General features: G+C 35.1%; 1 protein-coding gene across 1 annotated transcript in view; it reads left to right on the forward strand.

Annotated features, from left to right (window-relative positions):
- The window catches only part of LOC137637649 (synaptogenesis protein syg-2-like), a 26,008-nt gene that overhangs the window by 10,806 nt on the left and 202 nt on the right, over window positions 1–15,000 (forward strand). The window contains exons 3-6 of the mRNA XM_068369801.1: window positions 5,974–6,184; window positions 11,300–11,427; window positions 12,081–12,249; window positions 13,670–15,000. The exon at window positions 13,670–15,000 is cut by the window's right edge and continues 202 nt beyond it. Of these exons, the coding sequence (XP_068225902.1) occupies window positions 6,055–6,184; window positions 11,300–11,427; window positions 12,081–12,249; window positions 13,670–13,794 (552 nt within the window). The 5' untranslated portion in view covers window positions 5,974–6,054 and the 3' untranslated portion in view covers window positions 13,795–15,000. The remainder of the gene's footprint in view (window positions 1–5,973; window positions 6,185–11,299; window positions 11,428–12,080; window positions 12,250–13,669) is intronic.

Below are 15,000 nucleotides of genomic sequence, written 5' to 3' on the forward strand. Positions count from 1 at the left end.
AATGGTTGCGTATGCAGGGATAAGGAGGTACACTCTGATTGATATTTTTGAAAACTACTTCTTCTGGAACCATATGTATGTGTGCCTGATGATGTTCAGACACTGCTCCCTTACTAATGCTTTGTATCACAACTGTGTTACATTTAATCATCTTTACTCTGTACAGACCCTAATACGCTGGCTCTAGTTTGTGTTTCCTAGGTTGGAATCGTTTCAAATACACACGATCGCCCATAAATATTTTTACTGGTGCGGTTTTGAACCGACCATCATACTTTGAGCTGTGTTTTTCATTAGCTCTTTTCAAAAACCTTTCAGTGGTGTTCATTATTCTCCTTAAGAGATTTAGTAAATAGGCACGGTATTGCTCTGTTGAATAATTTCGCAAATGTTGTGAATTAATGAGGACCGTAATACAGGATCCTTTCCATACACAAAAACGGAAGGCATGTCCCTGAGTGAGGAATTATATGCAATGTACAAAGCTAGCTCCGCTGTAGGAAGCATGGTCTGCCAATGAAGGTGGTCATCAGCCACTAAGTAACGCAAAACTCGCACCACTTCTATATTATGTGATTCCACTAAACAATTAGCTGAAGGCCTACATGCCGTCAATGAAAAGTATTTAATTTGTAACAAGTTTGTGACCGATTTCACCACCTTATTTATAAACTCAAGACCATTATTACTTATCAAAATTTCCAGGCAACCAAACCTAGCAATGAAAGAGCACAGCGCCAGGGCTAATGAATTTGCTGATTTATCCAATATTGCGTAAGTATGAGTGTAACGAGTAGATGCATCCATAAATACACATATATACTTGCGTTGTATTAAACCAGTAGGAAATAGTCCTACCACATCCATGCACCCTTTAGAATTTAATAGGAATCACATACAACTTTCTGGCTTCCGGTACAGTGTTTTTATGTTCTTTGAAACAGTTACAAGCATCACAACATTTTATGTAATTTTCTATAAATTTTTTCATCCCTAACTAAAAGGAGTCTGATGCTCTCATTAATGTTCTATCAATCCCCAAATGCACTACATATGGACTTCCATGTACAATGTGGATGGCTCGATTAATTAAAGAGGGAGGGAGAACTACCCGTGCCCAAAATTCCCTTTCCTTCTTCTCATAAGCACATCATAAGATATCATTATCCCTAAAAAATTATCCCGAGGCACATTAAAAAAATGATGGATAACTCTCTGATTCCTCTTTAATCAATGCTTGCACTCTTGCCATCCCTTCCTCTTTTTTTCTGTCCCAACCTCCAAAGTCAAACACACCTACATCATCAGGGCACTCATTTTGGACACCCCTGGTCATATCCTCGGCCAACCACACACAGCCACGTTCACTATTCCCCCTCCCCCTCTCTCTCTCTCTCTCTCTCTCTCTCTCTCTCTCTCTCTCTCTCTCTCTCTCTCTCTCTTTCTCTCTCTCTCTCTCTCTCTCTCTCTCCATCTTCTGATTGCTCGTCACGTGAATTCATATTTTGTTTTCTATTTTGATGGAGGCCTTGAATTTGCTGGTTTCGTTCTTCATTCCTCTTTTACGCCCGAGCTGTTAATCCTTTTACTGCACTTCTAGAGAGAGCATCAGCTACCTTGTTAGCCTTACCTTCTATGTGCTCAAACCCCTATGTTAAACTCTAACAATCTTCCAGGCCATCTCCCTTGTCTAGACATCAAGTCTCCTTTGTAGAATAATTCCCATATGGGGTCATGATCACTTTGCAACTCAATCCCCTGACATAATAAAAAGAACCGTTGCCTCTCTGGAACCCAAACAATAGCCAATGCGTCTCGATGGAATGTACTATAATTCTTCTCTGCCCCTTTTAATGCCCTGGAAGCAAAACAATTGGTCGGTCTCTACCTTTATCATCTTGTTGAAAAATCACGCCACCAATAGCTACGCTACTCGCATCTGCTGTCACTAAAATCGGGTAATCAAATCTAGGATATGCAAGAAAGTCATTGATAATTAAAGCAGCTTTCAAATTATTAAAGGCCCTTTCTTCTTCCAATGCTCAACTTATTACTTTTTGTTTATTTAAAGCATCTAAGGGTCTCGTTATCTCTCCAAAACCTCAGATGTATTTATGGTAATACCTAGCGAGCCCAAGGAACCCAGCTACTTCCTTAGTGGTGCGTGGCCTTGGGAAATCTCTAATAGCTTCTACTTTACTGCACGGTTGGATACCTTCTGGGGTTGTTATATGACCTAAATATTCGACCTGTATACAGAAAACTGCACTTAGACAAATTTATTTTCATACCATTACGTTGAGATGCTTCTAAAACTATACGAATATTGCTATTATGCTTCGGCCATTTTCCTTGTGATTATGATATCTTCAAAATAAACAAGAACATTACGGCCAATTAAGGGAGTCAAAACCACCATCATTAGTCTAGAAAAATTAATTGGAGCATTTTTAACATTGAAGGGAAAAAAATTAATCTAAAATAGTTGATCGTTGGCTATAGATGTCGTTTTACATATTTACTGTCTTCCTGAATGGTTATTTGATAGTATACAGATTTTTGATCAATAGTTGCAAAATATAAATTATCCCGTACCTTCACAAGTAATTCTTCAATTTAGGGCAATGGAAATGCATTATCCTTAGTGACTGTATTCAACTTCCTATAATCAACACACATTCTTACCGAGCCATTCTTTTTCCTAACAGCTACAATAGGAGAAGCCCAGATGGATTCGCTGTCATTGATAATCCCTTGTTCCCTCAATTTACTAATTTCCCTTTCTATATCTCTCTTGAAATGTATGGGTACCTTAAAAGGCCTTAAACTGGTCGGCTCCACCTGCCCAGTTTTAATGCTATGGTTAAATCGATCAATCTTCCCGGTGGCTCGTTGCCAATTGCAATTACATCAGAATAATTATTAACAATGTTACTAACTACAGGTTGACATTCTGGTGGACATATTTTCTCACTTGCATAAACAAGTTCTGATTGCGTTTGTCTGTGCTGGCTGGAATTGTGGCTCCCAAGATACCATTGTTAGTTATTTCACATAACTCCATTTCACACAGAGAATCACTTCCTCCCACCACTCTGTTATTTGACAAATTAACTATCGTAATCTCTGCTCCGTTCTCTTTTAGTTCTGACAAGCCTTCTAAGACTACAAGTGCCCTGGTTCCCTTTAGGAGATGCTGACACTGGGTCACTTATATGCTCGTAGGTGTCTGGGGAGGCAATACTTCTCCTCTTTTAGGTACAGCTGTTACCTTACTTGATTGTCTCTCCTTTCCTGCACAAGGACTTATTCTCTTATGACTTTCTATCGGCAAAATTCCCCCCACCTATTTTACTGTTATTCTATCTTTTTCCCCCCAAATGCATATTTGATTATTCATTATAAAATCCAACCATAGTATAGCCTTGATTCCTGGAATTCACAAGGTGGGCGAGATGAAAAATCATGTGTATACTTCACAGATGCCACTTTAAACTTGACGATCGTTGCATGCCTTGCCTGTGGTTTATATCCTTCTGGCGTGTTAAGGATGATGGATGCTGCTGACTGTAGTGGGTTTGAAGAGATTCCTTTTTCTAAGAGTGAAACGCTGGCTACTCTGTCAATCAGCGCTCGAATGGACTTATCTTATAGGTCAATCCTAACTGCTAAAATTCCGAGCAGCCCATTAGGATATGTGGTGCACGTGCCAACGACCTCACTCACAATACTGCTGCCCCCTGCTTCTGTCCTTAATGCTCTTGGGGTGGGGTCGGTGGTACTGATGGGGGCACCACTGTCCGCTCGACTGCTCCTGTTGCCATGCGAGGGCCATTAATCTTCCTTGTCTCTCCCTTCCTCTGTTTCCTTTTCCTTGGTTGGTTGGGGGAGGGGCGTTAGTGTGTGTGTCCCACACCCCAGCCACCCTCAAAGTTTTTTGCTGGGCACTCTCGAGATAGATGACCGTAGGCCTATCAAGTGTAACAGTGGGGGGATCCTTGGGTAGGGCACTGCACTCGTTGGCGCCCTTCTCCCCCACATTGCCAACATCTGAAGGCTCTTCTCACCTGCTGATTTCATTCTCTCTTCTCCCGCTCTGGGCGTTCGTGAGGGCCTCATATGGCTGCTACCTTCTCGGCATCGGGGCAGTTATTCTCCGTCATTTATTCTTCTAACAAACTATCTGCTAACGAGCGATTGTCATCGAACAAATAAACGCATAAGTACGGGTTTACTAATATGCGAATATGTTGTCAGGCAATTGCTTTTTTGTTACCTTCTGGGAGATTTGCACTTTGTGTAGCAAATAAATCACAATCTCGAAAAATATGAGTTGCAAAACTGAGAAATGTCTCACCCTCACAAATTTTTGGTTTGCATTTTTTTTTTCATATCCCATTTTCTTGCATCGAGTAAGGTGTATTTCTCAATTAAATATCGTTTTATTTGAGTATAGTTTCTTAAACTGTCTTATGGCTAATACATTACCTCCATTGCTGGAGCATCTTTCAGCAACCTAATTACTTGTATTGCTTTTTCTCTTTCTGACTACCCATATGGGCTATTTCATATTCTCTCAATAACACTTTGATCGATGGAAACCTTTCCTTAGGCCACTAATCATCAAAAGGCCTAACACTTGCCTGGAGTTCTGGCAATTTTCGAACTACGACATCATGAGTATCTTTACTCAGTTTTGCATGTGTGCTTTCACTCGTGTGCGTTTGAACTTCGTTTATGCACGTCGGATATGCTGTAGTTGTTTGCGGCTCCTCATCTCATTCAACTAATAATCTGTTCATTAACTCGGCTAGGTTATCTCAGCCATTTTTAAGTTCTGCATTCATTGCAATCATATATATTCTTCAATGACATCCCTATAACCATCAGCTCCTTCATTATCATTTCCAACAGAGGCAGTGTCTGCTATGTTAGTTCTCACATCTAGGCATCTTGAACTTTTATTTTACTGGCTTAAAGAACAACTTTGCTCACAGCATACACAACAGATGTATTTTTCCACCTGACACCACATATGTCCCATGTCGATGCATAATGACACATTGGAACATGGGTCTTTTTCACTTTATTTAATAAAAAAAATCGTAAATATACTTTACACAGCCAGACACTCTTCAGACGAGTAGCCTACCTTCTTGTTTTAATGATCCCTCAAGTGGTGCTCCTTACCCCTCGGAATAAGTAAATGCAATGAGGCTCTGTTAACATGCTGGATTGTTAGATTTTTTGGATATCTCCACTGTGAAGGAAATATGCTCTCACCAATAGGCTCAGAGCACGTCACATATCAGACTTAGCACACGTCACTTATAAAAGCGTTCAGTGATCACGCAATACAATTTATGACAGCTATAGTACTCTTAAAAAGGCCAACAATCTCACGTTTACATATTTTGCATACAAGGATTCGATAACAAATAAAAAAACAAATAAACTTTAAGGGTGGTAATAAATTAACCTTATGAGACGTGCTAGAACGCTTAATCAAATATTTTTTAATGTTATTTATTGGATGTCTATCTGTCCTATAACATATATCATTTGATTCTTTTTCCTTTTCCTCTGTCTTAAAACCAAACAAGTTGTTCGTCACTTAAGCCAAAACAAAAAGTTAGCAACAATAGCTCTTTACATTTTAAAGTGATTATCTAATTTAAATATATCTAGGTAATATTATCTATTCTATTAGTCTGATTTCCTGAATCTAAAAATGATTTACCATTACTTTTATCTTAGTGTACTGTATTTGACACAAATCTTTAACAAACTTACATAAACATACAGTATTCCTACGATTGATTCATTCATTATCAGTTATCTGGCGTACTGACATCTTGAGTATTCTTATGATCTGACTCACATGACAGGCAAAGGTTTACTTACATGGCAGGTATGTACTTTCATGTATTTATCACTTGAGACAATTCTTACTTTGAAAAATATTCTTCAAAGGTTTCGTGGGTGAGACACGAAGACATCCACGTACTGACAGTGGGTCGAATCACCTTCACTAACGACGACCGATTCGAAGCAATGAACAAACCCGGATCCGATGTCTGGATGCTGAGGATAAGATACCCACAGATGAGAGATGCTGGAAAATACGAATGCCAGGTTTCCATGAGGCCTCCAATTGCCAGAGTCATCGAACTTAATGTTGTTGGTTTGTGAATGTTCTAATTTTCAATCTTAGAATTAATCTTATAATTAAATATATTTACAATTATATATCCATTTTGGAGAGTATTAAACGAAAAAATAAATATGTTTAGGGGAGCTTGTTCCATGTAAAAATTAATTTGAATATTATTTGTTCCATTTTAGATGAGAGTAATATGAGATTTTAATTAAAATTCTAGTTCTTTATCCAAAATAACTCATAAACACATTATGTCTATATATATATATATATATATATATATATATATATATATATATATATATATATATATATATATATATATATATATATATATATATATATATATATATATATATATGTATATGTATATATATATATATATATATATATATATATATATATATATATATATATATATATATATATATATATATATATATATATATATATATATATATATATATATATATATATATATATATATATATATCCATTCTTGAGTGGACATACCTTAGCATAGTGAAAGGGTTTGTGCATCGCCAAGTATGCTGTGAGCGATTAGAAAAAAAAAAAAAAACCTGTAATCACTGATCAACAGTCGGCAAGCATGGTGATGAAAACTGGCCAATCACCAGCATAAATAAAGACATATCTGTGGCCTTTGTCCTGCAGTCGGCTAGAAATGGTTACATTTGTTGTCTTTTGTGGTGTTTTTATCGTGTATATATTAATCATCATCATCATCATCATCATTTTCTTCCACGCCTATTGATGCATAGGCCCTCAGTTAGATTTCACCAGTTGTCTCTATCTTGAGCTTTTAAATCAATACGTCTCCATTCAGTATCGCCTCCTTCACGCTTCAGTCCTCAGCCAGGTAGGTATGGGTCTTTCCGTGCCAATCCACATTTTTCAATTTCCTTAGTTCACCGATTCATTGTCGTTTCGTTCTTCCCTTGCTTCTTTTACAATTTTTATGGTACTATTATGGATATCGGCGAGAGGGAGGGGGTGTTAATTTTGAGTGGCGGTGTTGAAACTTGCAAAGTTATTACCTCTAGTTAAAAGGAAGATTCACATAGAATGTCAGTCAATTGAATGAAAACTTTTTTTTTACGACTATCTTTCTCTTAAAAATAACGTTTTTTTTCAAGTTTTTAAAAATTAGGTCTCCTTTTTTTGTTTATCACTCAATTTAAAAAAAATATACCAGCTGAAAGTTCAATTCCTACCAAATAAAATGGTATGATAAAAAAATGTAATATACGATTTATGCTATTTTAAAATTCTTTTTAGAAATTAAATAAAAAAAATACCATAAAATTATGTATTTAAGTGTCCGTAGAAAAAAATTAGGAGAGAAAAGAAGAGAATTAGCCCTGGTGATGAGTTTGCCCACAATCTCTAATTAAATTGCTTTTTAGATTATACAAATCCATTCATAAATAACATAGTTATTTAAGGTTGAAAGTAGAAAAATGTGTTTTGAGAAAAACGGTTCTAAAGTTTTGCTTACCTTTTTTTTGCTTTTAAAACCATATTGTGTCTCTTGGAAAGCCAGGGTTTTAGGGGACTAATGAGCTCCACCTTCATATCCTCTTGTAGATGTTCTTTGTTTCTTCACCGTTCTTGAATACATTGCAGACATTCTTTTTCTGGTCTTCTCTTTATATATTTTTTATACCTTTGGTAAGTGCTGTTTTCCATAGGTCTAGCACCTAAGGCAATTCAGGTGTTATTCAAGGCTGCTAAGCCTCCCCCATTTATCATATTTTGATACATAAAAAAGCTGTTGTTTCACCAATAGCATCTGTTTTCACACTTTCACTTTCTTTCACTTTTGTATGTTAGAAAACAGACGGTTCTTCACACAGACACTTTAGTTTCAATTCAACATCAAAACTGTTTTTATCAACTTCGAGTGTTATGTTGCTTCCACACTGCCCACAATATGTCGAACTAAAAGCGTCTTTCAAAACTTTCATGGTTAATGAAACTATTTCCCTATCACTACTTCTATTTAGGAGCTTTTCTTTTTCAGTTACAAAACCACCCAATAAAGATATTCGTAGTTTGGCTCCCGATAACACACCATCATCTGTTGCGTTATGAACAGAAGTTACATTTCGAAAATGTTCCTTCTCTTCTTCCTCCTTCTCCTCCTCCTCATCATCAGATAACTTCAAAATAAAATCATCAGTTCCATCATCATCACCTTGATATATTTGAGCAAGGAAGAACTAGCGAGGTCATCCTCACACGGGCTAACCACGTGCTAACCACATGGATTTTTTTTTTTTTATAAGCCTTGATATTGCGAGAGCTTGCTTCCCTTGCTTACTAAACTTCCTTAAAGGCATTTTGGTAGTATATATAAATCACAATTGATGATCAATAATTCAAAAAAGTGATGCAACTGATTGAAAATAAAAGAGGGCACAATCACAAACTATATGTTTAGCTACGACTGGCTTTGTTGTCGTAGGAGATGCCGACTCTATCGGGAAAACATATCGTACGACGAACGAAAAAAAATATAATAAAAAGAAATAAATACTTCGAGGAAGAACGAAAAAAAAATGCTAAAGTCACACCTACCCAGCCCTTTAATCCTTTACCAGGTAGGTCCCTTAAATTGCCCTTTAAACCATTTAAAAGGCTTGGTATTGATTTCATCTTGCGTGTGGCAATAGCTGGGACCCACACCTATCGAAATATGACAGTAACTAATTTTCGTGAATTTCAGCCTAAATCGCCAAAATTATACCAGGCCGATACCCTTAAGCTATTCTTAATGTTCGTCTAATCATCTAATGTTTGTCATTCATATTATATTCCCTACACATATTCATTTTTTTTTCTTTTAAGTGGTCAGAATACCCAGTACTTCAGTTTGTGTTCTTATCCATGTTGCTTTTTTTCTGTCTCTTAGTGTTATTTCCATAATTATTCTTTCCCTACTCTTTCTCACTATCTTTTTGTAACATTAGATTCTTCTATTCCTTATTCCTGAAGGGCTTTCATTACTACTGATATTTTTACAGAGTCAAAAGCTTTCTCATAGTCTATATATGCCATACATAGTGGTTTTTCATACTCTGTTAATTTTTCCATTAGCTGGTTAATTATATGAATATGGCCAATTGTTGAATACACACTTCAACATCCTGCCTGCTCTCTTTGGGTGATTAAAGTTTGACTGTCTTTCTATTCGGCCCAATATGATTTTTTTTTAAATATTTTATATATTGCAGAAAGTGAACTTATTGGGCGGTAATTTTTCAGGCCTTTTATGTCTCCCTTTTTGTGAATGAGTATAATGATATAGTTTTTTAAGCTGTAGGTGAAGAGTATCATTGCAGACATTTGGTGTAGAGTTCAGCCTGTTTCACTATCGTGATATCTCCTCTATCTATTATCAAATCAATTGTTTGGCCATATTTTCACATTGCTTTGCCTCTTTTAATGCCTTTCAAAGGCTTCTTTACTTTCCCTCGTGTTATACTTGGTATCAGCTTAGTTATTTCATTACTTCTATTGAAGTTATTTCTTATATCATTGCTGCATAGCATTGTATAGAGATCCCCTGCCATTTCTATCACTCAATATCTATTGTCGATAATATTTCCATTTTCATCCATAAAAGCAGACGTCTGTTGGCGCCCAGTTCCGAGTCTTTTCTTTTTCAATTTGATGCTTCTTCCTTTATTTAATGTTTCCTCAATTTTGGTTTGATTATGTTTAGGAATATCTCGGGTATTTAGTTTATTTATTCTTTTGGATAGTTCTGTTAATTATATTTCATCTCTTTTTAATTTTACCCTCATTTCCAATCTCTCTTTATTAAGTTTCTGGTCTTTTCTGATAGTTTTCCTTGATCATCTTTACTTGCTTCACTTTCATGAGGTAGCTGCGAGGGGTTATTTTATATCGTTAAACTAAACTTATCAGATTAATATTTTATAACAGGAGTATTTATTTTCTTTCTTAAGATTATTTTTTTTCTCCCTCTTTTCTTAGACATAAACAAATTTTCCATCTAACCATTCTATGATCACTTGACTATAATTTTTTTAACAACTACATCTTTAACTAAATTGACCTTTTCACATAGTATCAAATGCATTTAATTTCCTTTCAATTCTTCGTTTGGCTTTTTCATATATATTTTCTATATTCCTTTTTCTAAAATAAGGTCTTCATGATTTTCAGAGTTTTTCTTCCAGCAAATTCTTTAAGCATGTATCCTGTCATTCCTTTTGCCTACTCCAAATTTCCTACTGATTGTTCTCCTCTCTTATTTTCACCCTCATTAGCCTTGAAATAAAAAAATGGACAATTTATTATTATGTTTTTCATATATATCTCCCGATCTTCATGAAAAAGTTATATTTCTTCTTATGCATTGGATGTTGGTACATACTTCTTCTTTTGTTTCATAACAAATCTGCAATTCCATCAATCCAACTATAAAATTCTTCTATGTTACCTGCAGGATTTTTAATAATAAGAAAACGCAATCCATTCTCTTTATCCCTTTCATGTCCTCTAAAACAAGTCATGCTGCCCTCTTTTAATTTCACATAAGATTCCCCAGTTATTCTAATTTCACTTAATCCTGGGACATCCCAGTTTATTTCTTTCAAGTGTTCTATTAACTTGGTCCTGACGCTGTATATTGTAAGGTTCAGTTTCCAAAGGTGGCGTGATTTAGTCCAGAGATTCTATGCACCTCCTGCTGTGGAATGTAGCTTCCCGCCTCCTTGGGCAATTGTTCCACTGCCAATGGAGACTAATGGTCGGGACGAGGTTGTGATATACATGTCTGGTTTTGGCTAGTTTTCATCACCACGCTAGCCACTGCCGATTGCTGATGAGAGGAGATTTTTGTCTGATCCCTCACATCATGGGTGGCCCTGACTAGTATAGCTTAGCCGATCATTATGATGCACAAACTCTTCAACCTCCTAAAGGAATCACCACTCAGAAAGGTATATATATATATATATATATATATATATATATATATATATATATATATATATATATATATATATATATATATATATATATATATATATTTGTGCTCATGTGTGCGTGCGTGTGTATGAGTAATAATCTTAGGTTGATCTACAGAACCCCAGGCGATCATTCCTTCAGCTCCTGAACTATACGTGGATCACGGCTCACCTCTGAACATAACATGTGTTGTACCAGACAGCCCTGAACCCCCAGAGAACATATTCTGGTACCACAGAGACAAGGTAGGAACAAACTGATGGTGATGTTATGGAAGTAGTAATGAGTATTAACCTTATTCATCATGTATATATGCATACATACTCGAAAGCATTTTCTTCTTTCGACCTTATTATTCCCACTGTATACAAGTGTTTGGCGCACTAGTCAATCTTCTCCATCTATTTCTAATCCTTGTATCCTTTTCCCTTGCTTATATCACTCTCCACCACATCTATCCATCCATCTGATCCGCTGATGCCCCATAATCCTCCTCTCGATCACTTGCATGGTCTTAACTATCTTCTATTGTTCCACCTCCTCATTTCTTGAAATATTGCCATGATATCTCTGACTAGCTTCCATAGGAACCATTTTACGTTATATACATCACATATCCGTTTTATATCTTGGTTTTCGTTCCCTTTCAGTCGTGATACTCCGGCAATTCACCTCACTACCCTCTTCCGGGAACTTCCCAACAGTCCCTTCTCTTTCTCATATATATATATATATATATATATATATATATATATATATATATATATATATATATATATATATATATATATATATATATATATATATATATATATATATATATACTGTATATTCATTTAAATATTGAACGTCTAGAAAGAAAGGGTTACTGGAATCTCTTGTATACTTGTCTTCCCAGATGGTTTCATATGATGGATCGAGGCAGGGCGTTACCATCACCACAGACAAAGGCCCAACTACGACAAGTGTTCTCTTCATACCAGACGCAACGTCTCACGATTCAGGAATTTATGTTTGTGCTCCCCAGGGCATGAAGGAAGCTTCAGTTCGCGTCAGGGTTTTGAATGGTAAGAGACGTCTCATTGATTCTACCTTCTCCTTCAGAGATTACTTTTTTTTCTTTGTCGGTGGGGGTTACGGAATTATAATAAAAAATATAATAAAAACTAATAGGTTTATTAATCATGATGACTGTCAATAATGGTCTGAGTACTGGTAACAACTAGTTTTATAGAGATTGAATTGGAGAATTTTCCTTTTCTTAACAGGGACAATACAGGTTTTGCGTGTGCTTGCAATATTTTTTCTGCATTCTAGCGTTGTATATTAATCAAATTCATTTGTTATCTTTAATAGTAACTTGAATAAATTTTATTTTGAAATGCTTTTACTAGATATTTACAAAATATTTTTTTTCATGATGCTGAGAACCTTTGACTTACAAATCAGTTTGGAAGGTGAGAGTAAAAGTTTGAAAAAGATTCTAGCTGATTTGCCTACTGTGAAATAATATATATATTCAGAAATTTACCAAACATCGTTGACATTTGTTCATATATTCGTGAATAAAAATCGTAATTTATTGTTATTTGTCATGCCACATTGCAGAAATATCCTCATTAGGAAAGGGTTTTTTGTTCGCCCTGAGAGAGAATTGCGAAGGAAAAGCTAAAATCAAAACATTTTTTTTTCCTAATACTTTTGTAGTTTTCCTGGTGGTTTTTATTTTTATGATAAAAAGAAGATTTGATGAGTCTCGAAAGCGATTCTTGGATGCATATAATGTGTAGAGTAAAACCAAAGTAGTTGATGATTAAGTGCAAATTTCATATATTGATCAGTTGTGTAAAGTGATCCAATTACAGTTGGATAAGGCCAAAAAGCAATAAAGGAGAGGCTATCCCAGCATATTTTCAATTATTACCCATTTTATATCAAATAAATTATATAATTTTAGTAATAAATTAAAAAACAAAATGCTTAGAGAGAGAACTGTAGTAATAACTATACAAATTTAACATTAGAATAAAAAAAAAGATAGATATTAGTAAAGTAATATTACGGCTTATATCTGCTTAACAACGTTACTTTAACCTTTTGTGCCCAAAACTTTTCACCAAATGATTTGGTCCTCAACCACCAAGATCCTAATTTTTCACTCTACACTTAAGAATTATTAATACCAAAATTATATAAGATGGAACGTGATGACATTTCTTTATCATACAGCTGATTAGATCTATATTCCATTGATACATAATTATAAATATTTTATAAAGTTTTCCTATTTATAAATGATAAGAGAAAGATGAAAAACTTGCAATCACTGGACGTTAATTACATCAGTTGACGTTGAAGGGATTAGTTTCCATTTGATACTAATCCTTTCAGCGTCAACTGGTGTAATTACGTTTCCACTTAATGTATATTACGCCTCATGACAATCAAAATGTTAGGAACTTATTGTTCCCAACTTGCCTATCACAGGTGAGTTACCACAGGCCATGCAGACAGGGTCCACTTGCAGATGCTGTGCTGGATCCTCCCTCCTTCTGCTACCGATGGTCTTCTACCACATGATGGTCATTACACGATTCTCAGTCAACCTCTGAACGCGTTAGTTGTATTTTTGTGTTCTACATCAAGAAAGGATTGTTGACTTGTCATAAGGAACAGCTCGTGAATATGAAAATAAAGAGCAATAGATAATTGGAGAATGATATACTCAGTTATGTTGTAATATCATCGAAATTCAATGCTCGTACAAATGTATATAAGTATAGGTGTCTTTGTAGTTTCACACGTATATGACTGTAAGTACTATGAGTATGTTTGCATACTGACTGTACAAGAACAATATTAAGAATATGTCTCTGTGTTTCTTCAGGTGCCTATGTTTATATTTACTAGCACCTACGTGATCCTTTTATTCTTTGGAAGGGAAATATCCAGGAAATATAAAAGTAATACACATGAGTTGATCTTCAAATTGTGAAATATTTTATTCATTTTCTCAATTTCACCCATGCGGGGCAAAAGGCCAGAAATCTTAAAAAAGAATATGAAAGTGATATCCCCACTAGGTAAGAATAACTCTCGGGTTTAATAAAGGAAATTCGAGATGGGAATCTTTTCGATTTTAAGGACATTAACAATCATAATGAGCATTTTCCGTTGTTTTAATTTTGTTATAAATTTTTTTCTACCAATTCCACTTTAATTCTAGTTTCCATTACCTTTAAGTTCTCAATTACCCCAGTGAAGTATGAGTGAAAAGTATTAATATTTTGTTCTGAGTTTTCTATAAGAAAGACTTATTTGATTCAGATAAAAATAATGGACTTTGTAAATGATATTACCGAGAAAAATACACAAAATAAAAGTAAAAATAGAGTTGATATCTGCAGACATAATGATGAACTCTACATTGGACGGACATATCAACCGGATACTATGACTTCTATCGTTGTCAGTTTTATATACTGACATTCCTCCTGACCTTCACTTTGGTCAACTTTAACTACTTGAATGGTACGTAATGCTTTTAATGTGGATGAAGTACGCGGAAAAAAAGGGATGATAAAATAAAGAAAGTTATGTTTCTTGAAATAGGAGTCATCCTGAAATATTTGTAAATAGGCTGGTAGGTGATATTGAAAAAAAAAAAAAAAATACATAATCTTCAAGGACAACTCTATACAAACCAAGTTGTGTCTTGGGTAGTTTGATAAGAACATTTACTTAATAAAAATAGTAAATAGAAGTATTAAGAAAAAAATCGAAAACAAGGAGAGATTTTATAACGGTAATCAAAGTAT

This window comes from Palaemon carinicauda, unplaced genomic scaffold (assembly GCF_036898095.1).
Source record: "Palaemon carinicauda isolate YSFRI2023 unplaced genomic scaffold, ASM3689809v2 scaffold90, whole genome shotgun sequence".
Lineage (NCBI taxonomy): Eukaryota > Metazoa > Arthropoda > Malacostraca > Decapoda > Palaemonidae > Palaemon > Palaemon carinicauda.